Source organism: Chiloscyllium plagiosum, chromosome 36, assembly GCF_004010195.1.
Source record: "Chiloscyllium plagiosum isolate BGI_BamShark_2017 chromosome 36, ASM401019v2, whole genome shotgun sequence".
NCBI lineage: Eukaryota > Metazoa > Chordata > Chondrichthyes > Orectolobiformes > Hemiscylliidae > Chiloscyllium > Chiloscyllium plagiosum.
The window spans coordinates 417,090-427,276 of record NC_057745.1 but is presented as its reverse complement, the minus strand read 5'-3'; the positions used below and the strand labels follow the sequence as shown (position 1 = coordinate 427,276).

The 10,187-nt window shown below is 42.5% G+C and overlaps 2 protein-coding genes across 2 annotated transcripts in view; one reads left to right on the top strand and one right to left on the bottom strand.

The window, feature by feature from the left end:
• The window catches only part of ankrd34c (ankyrin repeat domain 34C), a 10,326-nt gene extending 5,235 nt beyond the window's left edge, over window positions 1-5,091 (top strand). Inside the window, exon 2 of the mRNA XM_043677096.1 lies at window positions 2,458-5,091. Coding sequence (XP_043533031.1) covers window positions 2,508-4,103 — 1,596 coding nt within the window. The 5' untranslated portion in view covers window positions 2,458-2,507 and the 3' untranslated portion in view covers window positions 4,104-5,091. The remainder of the gene's footprint in view (window positions 1-2,457) is intronic.
• Window positions 5,092-5,554: 463 nt separating this feature from the next.
• Window positions 5,555-10,187, bottom strand: part of LOC122540832 (retinol dehydrogenase 12-like) — a 32,039-nt gene continuing 27,406 nt past the window's right edge. Inside the window, exon 7 of the mRNA XM_043677048.1 lies at window positions 5,555-9,326. Coding sequence (XP_043532983.1) covers window positions 9,197-9,326 — 130 coding nt within the window. The 3' untranslated portion in view covers window positions 5,555-9,196. The remainder of the gene's footprint in view (window positions 9,327-10,187) is intronic.

Here is a 10,187-nt window from a genome sequence, read left to right as displayed (position 1 = left end):
CTGGACTCCCCCACCTCAGGGAAAAGACTTTGTCTATTTATCCTATCCATGCCCCTCATAATTTTGCAAACCTCTATGAGGTCACCCCTTAGCCTCCGACGCTCCAGGGTAAACAGCCTCAGCCTGTTCAGCCTCTCCCTGTAGCTCAAATCCTCCAACGCTAGCAACATCCTTGTAAATCTTTTCTGAACCCTTTCAAGTTTCACAACATCCTTCCAATAGAAAGGAGACCAGAATTGCACGCAATATTCCAACAGTGGCCTAACCAATGTCCTGTATAGTTGCAACATGACCTCCCAACTCCTATACTCAATACTCTGACCAATAAAGGAAAGCATACCAAATACCTTCTTCACTATCCTATCTACCTGCGACAGTATGACAATTACCCAGAGTCTGACTGTAGCAGCAATCTCAGACTGGCCATTGCATAGTGAGATACTCAGCTAACACACCTGAATTCACTCAAAACTCTGTTGCCTGTATCCCAACTCACAAGTAGTCCAGGCCGTCTATCTCCCTTCTACACTGGCTGCCAGTCTGGCTGTGCTTTAATTTTAAAAGTCTGATCCTTGCGCTCAAATCCTGCATGGCCACCTTATCTAATGCAGTTCTCTGTAACCTCACCCAACCTCCAGGATTTCTGCACCCTCCGGGCTTTGTCCACTCCCACTTCCTTCCTCTACCAGAGGCTGCTGTGCCTACGGTCATGGAAGCTCCAAACTATGGAATTTCCATCACAATGAGAGTAGCAGAGAAGTTAAAGTCCATCCTGAAAACATACTATTTTTGTGATCCCTCCTCATTCTTTGACTAGGTGCCATTGTTTTGTCTGATTATACCTTGGTGAGATTTCTTGGATTGTTTTCCAATTTGGAAAGTGCAAGCTGTTGTTGTTGTTGTCATGAAGCCAGCTAACCCTTGGGCTGAATTTAATTACAAGCAGCTCCATGTCTGTCTGTACAGATGTAGAAAACTCCAGTTGATGTCTGGTATTAGGACACAGTGGGAGAAGAGGATGATCTTCCTTCTTGAAAGATAAAAATAGAAAATTAGTTTCTGCAGTTCCCAAAGGAGTCCAATTTCTAAAAGACAATGTTATATTAGACTGGAGTTATACCCAACACCAACACAATTTCATGCCTTCCAAGGCAAAGCACTGTTCATTGGTCATTAGATACATTGAAAGATGTATTTATATAGCACCTTTCACAACTTTGGGCTATCCCAAAGCATTAAGTACTTCTGTTTCAAAATGTTAATGTAGATGTAACACAGGATAAGGAGGTGGCTGGTCTAAGTACAGCAATGACTAGATGGCATTTTCTTACTGCATTTTGGTTGTGGGTTAAACATTGGATCCAGAACTCGCCTTGTGAATGGTGTTATGTGATCTTTATGGAGAGGGGAATAAGCTAATAAGGGCATACAAAAGTACGGGAGGAGGCCATTTGGCCCCTCAAGCCTGTGCTGCCATTCAATAAGGTCATGGCTGATCCAACTTTCATCACATCCACCTTTGTGCCCTTTCCTCATATTTCTTGATTCCCAGATTGATCAAAGATCTGTCTCAGCCTTAAATATACAGAAGCACTCTGTCCCCACAGCTCTCTGTGGCAAGGCATTCCAAAGACTCTCAACCCAGAGAAGAAATTCCTCCTCATTTCAATCTTGGTGCCCCTTTGATACTATACCCTCTGGTCTTAGATTATCCAATGAGGGGAAACATCCTCTCAGCATTGACCCTGTCAAGCCCCTTAATAATCCTTTATATTTCAATGAGATCACCTCTCATTCTTCTAAACTCCAATGAGTGGAGTCCCAACCTGTTTAACATTTGCTCATATGACAATCTGTTCACTCAAGGGATCGTCAGAACGAACCTTCTGTGAACTACCTCCAAAGAAATGATACATTTCCTTAAATAAGGGGACCAAAACTGTTCACAGTGATCCTGACGGGGTCTCACCAGCACCTTGTACAGTTGCAGTAAGGCTTCTCTACTCATATACTACAACCCCCTTGAAATAAGGGCCAACATTCTATTACCCTTCCTGATTACCTGCTGCAGCTGGGTGTTAACATTGTGTTTTATGCTCAAGTGCCCCCAAGTCCCTTTGTGTTGCAGCTTTCTGCCGTTTTTCTCCATTTAAATAATATTCTGTTCTTTTGTTCTCCCCTCCGAATGAACAGTGTCCCTTTTTTTTTCAATTGGGAGTTGACTGTAGCATCGCATCTTAAAGACTGGCCCGTTAACTGCACCATCCTTCGGTAATGTACTGCGTGGGTCAACCCTCACTGCACAATCCTCAAAAACTCCTGGATAAACTTGTTAATTTGTAACTCTGGACAGCCCGAGATGATGAGAAACAGCAGAATTCAGTCAGGGCGCATTCAGGTAGCTAATGACCGCAGATCCATGAATGATTCTTTTTTTTCTTTTTCCCCTTACCCCAGGTTCTCGCATCCTCCCGGTTTCTAAAGGGGCTACAGTAACAGCACTGAGGATGGACGATGCTCCTGAGCTCCGGACTGACGGTAACTCTCTCCTGAAGGCGGTATGGTTGGGGAGGTTGAGGCTGACCAGGCTGTTGCTGGAAGGTGGGGCATACATTAATGAGAGCAATGAGAGAGGGGAGACCCCCCTGATGGTCGCGTGTATGACCAGGCACGTCGACCAGCAGAGTGTGAGCAAAGCCAAGATGGTGAAGTACCTGCTGGAAAACCAGGCGGACCCCAACATCCAGGACAAGGCGGGGAGGACCGCGCTGATGCACGCCTGCATTGAGAGGGCCGGCGAAGAGGCAGTGTCTCTGCTGCTCACTAACGGGGCAGACCCCAGTCTGGAGGACCACTCCGGGGCCTCTGCCTTGGTTTACGCCATCAACACTGATGATAAAGAGGTTTTAAAATGTCTTCTAAACGCCTGCAAAGCCAAAGGAAAGGAGGTCATCATCATCACTACTGACAAATCTCCTTCTGGAACCAAAACAACAAAGCAATATCTAAATGTCCCACCTTCCCCGGAACTAGAGGAGAGACACACTCCGCCTCTCTGTATGTCCCCCTCTGACATTGAACTCAAGACATCGCTGACTCCATCTCCCACCGATGACCAGGAAAGCGAGAAGACCTTTAATTTTCAGGTGATGTCACACCAGAGCGGCGGTTACACTGGCAAAGCCCACAATGAGCCCAGCTCCCCAACCAGGAAGGTCAACCCGAAGAGAATGGGGACTCGCTTGCCACAGCTGAAGAGGCTACAGTCTGAGCCCTGGGGCCTGATCGCTCCCTCTGTCTTAGCGGCTGCTGCCCTCCAGGAGGAGGAGTGTAAACGGGCCAGCCCCGATGAGGAGCTCATTCAGGGCATTAACGGCCTGGCGCTACCCAAACGCACCACCTTGTCCAGGACCAACAGCATCGAGAGTAAAGACCCGTCCACCTTCCCGTTTGTGGGTGACCCAACCTCTCGCACTCCCTCCACCTCCGCTCCAGTTTCCCGGAAACAATCTTATGAGAAAAGCCAGAGCCAACACCAGCCCCTCGCCCGGAGGAGTACCCTCCCGTCTGAGCAGGACACTGGAGCGGTCAGCCTGAGGGACACCGTGCACCGCAGGAGGTTGGGCAATGACCATTACGATTCAGACTCCCAGCTTTACTCAGACTCGCTCTCCAATCCATTCGATTCCATCAAAATCACGTTCGAAAGGAAAAAGCACAACACCTCTCCGCTGACGCTGCTGACCAGCTCCCGGGAGTCCCTGGACAGTATTTCCAGCACCTCCCCGGGCTCTGTCCGCCGCCGGCCCCCGGGTCTCCTGGAGAGGAGGGGCTCTGGGACCCTCCTGCTCGATCACATCTCCCACACCAGGCCAGGCCACCTGCCCCCACTCAATGTCAATCCCAACCCGCCTATCCCTGACATCGGCTGCAACAGCAAACCGTCCTCGCCGCTGACGATGGGCCTGAAATCCCTGGTCCCTGTGGCACCATCTTCACCGAAACGGAACGAAATGAAAACCAAAAAGAAGCTGGTGAGGAGGCACTCCATGCAGGTGGAGCAGATGAAGCAGCTCTCTGACTTTGAGGAGCTGAACACTTAGTGCATCTGACAGCCCCATCTCACCTTCAGATATCCAACAGAATGTAAATTAATTCAAGATTATAGTTAAATAAACCTGATTAGTCTTTTCCTTTCCAGTGTCCGGGGGAACTGGGCTGGCAGCATTAGGGAGCCGCATTTCATTTGGATATAAACCAGTCGCCAAACTGGACCGAAATGAGCTTAACTTCAACGATGGTGGGGGCTCCCCCGCCACTGTCCCCTTTCCCTTGCACCGGCAACTGGGAGGAAGGGATCGGGGCCGGTTTGGCACTGGAGCTGGTGACAATGAAATGAGCCCAAAGGATAGACCCTTTCCCATGGAGACAGCCAGGAGCCAGGTTTTGATGGCAGGAAAACTACCAGTTGCACTTCAAAGGGCATTTCCGCCCCACACTCTCTCCCGTTAACTGCCAAAAGACGTGGTCACTCCTGACATAACCAAAGTGCTGGTATTGTTTTGGTTTCAGTGAAGCCTTAGTTTCCAGGCCGCGCACAGACTCGCGCATTCTAGATTTTGTTGCCTGGACAGTTTCCGGCGAGTTAATCACCGCAAATATTTCCCTAATTGTGACGGATTTAATATTCCAACTATCGAAATTTTGGACATCAACTAACTAGCGTAAATTCCTGCACACCCCTCGGACGTTTTAAAATTATTCTTAAAGAGATGAACGTGTGATCTTGCCTTCAATTGACAAGTTACCATGGAATCAGAAAGGCGGAGGGGACTTTCTGCCTGAAAGTCTTGAGCATGGTCAGTGAATTGACCGGTTTTGTTGCAGCAGCAGCAGCAGCAGCCAGACTGTGTACCCATGTACATAAACCCAACTTGCCAGAATCACAAAGGCAACTTTGATTATTGTTTAAGCAGCAGAATTCAACCGTATCAATAAGACTATTTACTACTGTCCATTTGTGAATGCTGTCGAACGGGATCCTTAGTTTAGGCGGTATTCCTTATTCCACTTTGACGGCAGTAGATATTATCCGTAGTCCTTCCGGATAGATTAAACCACTTGAAGACGTCTACTGGGGACGAGTTAGCATTTATTTTGACTTGGGCAGTTAGTGGTCGGAGTGTTTGTCAGGTTGATCATTAATATAGCACCTTGCACCACCTCAGGACATCCCCAAGCGCTTTACAGGTAATTAAATACTTTGTAAGTGTAATTCCTGTTGTGATGCGGGAAATATGACAGCCAATGTGCTTAAAACCAGACCCAACGCAAAGCAATAACCAGGCAACGTGTTTTAGTGATGTTAGAGCTCCCTGCTCTGGAACGGTGCCATACGATTCCATATGCCCCAACCAAACAGGTCAAATAGGACCTCAATTTCTCTCATCGGAGAAATGCACATAGGCATTGGAGCAGTAACTGCAATTGTCATTTGGATTTATATACTAAAAAGTGACAAACATTAGAAGCTAAACATGACAATACAAATTAGACCAGTGTCAAAAATGTTTATTTTTCTAAATATATTTCAGTACTAACCACCTGATTACAATGTCTCATCCCCGTTTCTCCTGAACTCTTCCCTCCACCACACGGGCTTTGAATCACAACAGTCAATTCTTTTGTGTTTTTGCATTTAATAATCAAAGACTAACCTACATTATGCAAGGAGGTCAGTTCATCAACTAAAAGGGCAAAAGACTTAGAAGTCACCAATCTGACTCATTCGACCAAGGTTGTGAATCCATTAAAATTAAACAATTGCAAACTTTAATTACAAAAAAACATTCAAGTAACTATCCTATACTTTACACTAATGGATGGAAAAATACAATAACATAAACAAGTATTAGCATTGGTTTTGCAGAGTATTGTGTGAGTAAATATAAATTTAAATTGAGAAAATATATTGTTCAAGTAAATATTTGTGTATTTCTGTGGAAATAAATTTAGAATGTGAATCATTATAATTAGCAGTTTGCCAACTCGAAGTGCATTAAGATGTGTTTGTTTCTCTGTCTAAAGCACCTTAAAAGTTTTGTCAGAGGTGAGACTCCCTCAAATCCAAAGCTTCTATTCTGAATGATGGTTGGACAAAGTTTGTTAAACCAAATGAAGCAGAAAGTGTTGAGCTGATTAAAATTACAATTTGCGGAAGCCATTTTGCTTATTGGTCTAACTCTGTCCATTGTTCTGCTTAGTGTTTTGTCAATGTGTAAATAACATGATATCTGTATTTTCTTAATATTTTAAATTTAATGTCTGTAAATAAGCAACATTCCCAGGATGGAACTTGCAAATGTTAACCCATATTGTCTCAATGATAGATATTTGAAGCTTCACTGAAAGGTTCAGAGACTGTTCTAGGATTTAAATTATCATTTGAAATTGCAAGCATTTCTTTACAGAATGTAAGCAGATTGTTACAGCATCTTGTGTACAAGAGTATTTTCATAAAATAAATGGGTGGTATATTACAATGGCATGTAACATTGTACTGGACAAAACTTTTACAATACAAAAACACTGAAGAGCAAAATCTCTCCACTGCATTTGAGAACAATATCCCTATATTTACCAATGCTGCAGTGAACAAATGGCATTCCCAGTTTCACTGCCTAACCTCATATGCAAAAGGATGGTCTTTAGATTCTTACATACTTGATGCAACTGCAATATGCCAACTTCTGTTAAGCAAGTACAAGCTTTGGAGGGAACCCTTAGCACTCTTCGCAATGCTTGGTCAACCACGTCAAGAGATCTCCCTGAACAAAGGGACCAGTTTTTCTTGACACAAGATTTTACATTACAATCAGTAATGCCCAGAAGTCAACCCCCAGCCACCCCCCATTGTCTCTTGAGAGGCATGTGACTATGTAGTGATTTGATTATTTCCAGAAACAATGTGATGTAGATCATTCCTTAATGACAAGATCTGATGTAAATCGTTTTTTTTTTAAACTGCAGGTTGTGGTCAGAATTTTAACTGCAAATTTTCTTATCGATTCTGAATAGGAGATGACAATATAAATTTACCCTGAATAGAAGGAGTTGGCAATGTAAATTTTTTTACATTCTAACTGTAAGACAGAGCCATCCCACCCTAACCTGGGACATCCAATTTCTTGAAGGTCAGCAAAGCAAATTAACATCTCAACTTGGATGAGCATATGAAAATGATCCATCTTATGGTTCTATGCTCAGGTTCAGTTATGGCTGGTGGGAGGAATTTCAAGGATTTGGCAAGAATACTTCAAAATGAGCAATGGTTCAAATTGATTATCAATAGGGTAGTACCATAGCTTACATCTGTGGTCAGAGTTCATACAGCAAGAGATGACAGTTTTCTTGAAGAGAATTATACAACTTACACAAAGCCTTTAATTCTTTTATGGACACTAGATAGATAAATAGCCAACTCTATCTAGCAAATAGTACTAATAAGGGCCAGGGCAAATTACAGATTAAATGCACTGAGTGAGAAGGATGGCTCATAAGTACAGAGATACAAGTCTGATACACGTGAAAGATAAAAACAGTTACACTCACAATGGTCAATGACAGAGGGGGAATGATACTGGACGCTGCTCCCACCTCCAAATGAATACAAACCACCTCCTGTGCTTTATAAACACTACAGGTAGATTCTTCAGTCTCAACACTCACTGAACAATTTTAAAAAACAAATTCATTACAGGGCATAATATACTTTAAAGGTTTTGTGTGTGAAATTCATATGTTAAAACAGAGCTATTACTATACATTGCAGAGGACAGAATGTGACATTTTTAAACTCTGCACACAAATACTCCAACATCCAACAAGTACAGGTAATTCATAATTATGATCAAAGAATTATTTTATTCTTGTTTAGAGACTTATGGTGACCTATGTATTGCATTAACAAGACCAAGATTAAAGATAGAATTCCTAATTCTAATCAGAGTCACTTTATGAAATCAGAAAAATTAATTAACATTATTTTTGAACATACAAGTTCTGAAAAATGAAGAACAAGTTTTGGATTGCAGGTTAAACCCCTCCTTCACACTGTAGTGAAGCAAATTCATATTCAATTTGAAAATAGTATGTCAATTGTCAATCCAGCAGAGACAAGGCTAAGAATGTGCAAACCCAATTTCCTAAACAGCCCACATTAGTGGATTTAGGGTTGGTAGATAATTATGCATTATTGCAGAAGAGGCTTAAGATTTATAAACTCACTTACTCAGACCATTGTTTGCTCTAGCACAGGAGATCTGGCAAAAGGAATATTTCCTATTTTTCAGATAAGAATTTGAGTTCTTTCTCCCCTCCAAATACCAGCTTAATCTTCTGGAAAATTACATTAAAAATATAAAGTTCAGTTTTTGAATAAAAGCAAGGAAGATCTGTATTTGCATATTGCTTGTCACTATCTCACTATCCCAAAACTCAGTCACTGAAGTGTTTTGGATAAGGAAGTACAGATGCATTACAGTTCTCATTTTACAGAGTCCTATGCTGTTATTCTCATATCCAGATTGAGAAATACTTCAGCACATTGTGATCATTTGCTCTTGCCTTGTAGTGTGACAAATTTCCATTATAAATTCTTGCATCTATAATTATAATTAGAAAGTTGACAAGGTTGGAATAACAGTAAAATATTTCACTGGACACATTATATAATTTTCACACATTACAGTCATCTCTTGCTTCCCAATACCCAGGCCATTACACTAATCAAATAAGTCATTCTATTTTCCTCACGAGTTTTTAGCTAACTTTTGAAATTGTATGTTGGGGTGACACTGATCCCTTCCAAGTGAAGCAAAAGCCAGTGACCATGCCTGTGAAAGATTGAGCTTTGCATTTCCTCTCCCTACAAGCTGCATGTTTGAAATCAGTAACGGTTATGAGACTTCTTGAAATTTATTGAATTTTAATGTCTTGAAAGATACTACGATTACACTGGCTCTATCCAAACTTCAAAATCTCTGCACAAACCAAGGCAAGAACATCCTAGAACCATGATAATAAATTTCCCTCAGAACTGCTAATATTACATAGTAAGGTAGCTAGAAACACAACACACCCTGGAGATAAGATGTTTCAATCAGGAATATAGAATAAAGACAAATGGATTAACATCTCAGGATTCAGGAACATGAAGCCGTTGTCCTTCAGACTCGAGACCCACCATTTTTTCACTGAGTTCCCAAAGTCTCTTTGCAGCGTCATCATCTCTGCCTTGAGGGGCAGTTGCTTTAACAGCACAATCACTGTCAAACATGAACAAATTGGAATTAGTCTAGCATTCACTGTTAACTGTAGATGGTCCTCTAGGTGACAATGGGGTAGGTATTGGCTTTGTGCAATGGTGTAAAGGACCACTCCTTACAGCCATTACCTTCAAAACAAGAGATGCAAAACTGTCTCCCAGCATGCCGCAATCAAAAACTGTCCTCTCTCTCTCTACATATAATTTATTTTTAACTTTTTGGTTTTTGGCTTTCCCATTCCTAATGATATGGATTTGTCGGCAGAATGGAACAGATTTATTACCCTCAGTCATCAAATGTTTAGTCTCTCATGAGGTCAGGGCACCTTTCCTTTCATTGCATTTTCTTTTCATGACATTGCACATGTCAAAGTTCCCCACCCTCACAACCCACTCAAGAAACTCAGATTCAGTATTTTCTGCAGAACTTTACACTGGCAAAGAAGCAAATTATTCAAAGTCTCAACACCACTGTTGGTACAAACTGATGGGAAAGATTCCCAAAGTGTACACAGCCAGCTGACTTCAGCTGTACAACAATAATTCTGGTATCACTAGCTTGAATTACACAGGTTACAGGGTGGAGATTCTCACACTATTCCTATGCACTTACAAGCATCAATAGTAAGAGTTTCAGATCAAAACTACGAATATTTGTGTAGAGCAGTCACATGACAATGTACAATAGTCACAGTGCTATAACCTTAGTCTAACAGTTGCATGACCCTTACAGATTTTGCACTTTTTTTTTTGGGGGGGGGTGTATAAACACAAAAGGTAGAAGACAGAGGGTGGTGGTGGAGGGTTGTTTTTCAGACTGGAGGCCTGTGACCAGTGGGGTGCCACAAGGATTGGTGCTGGG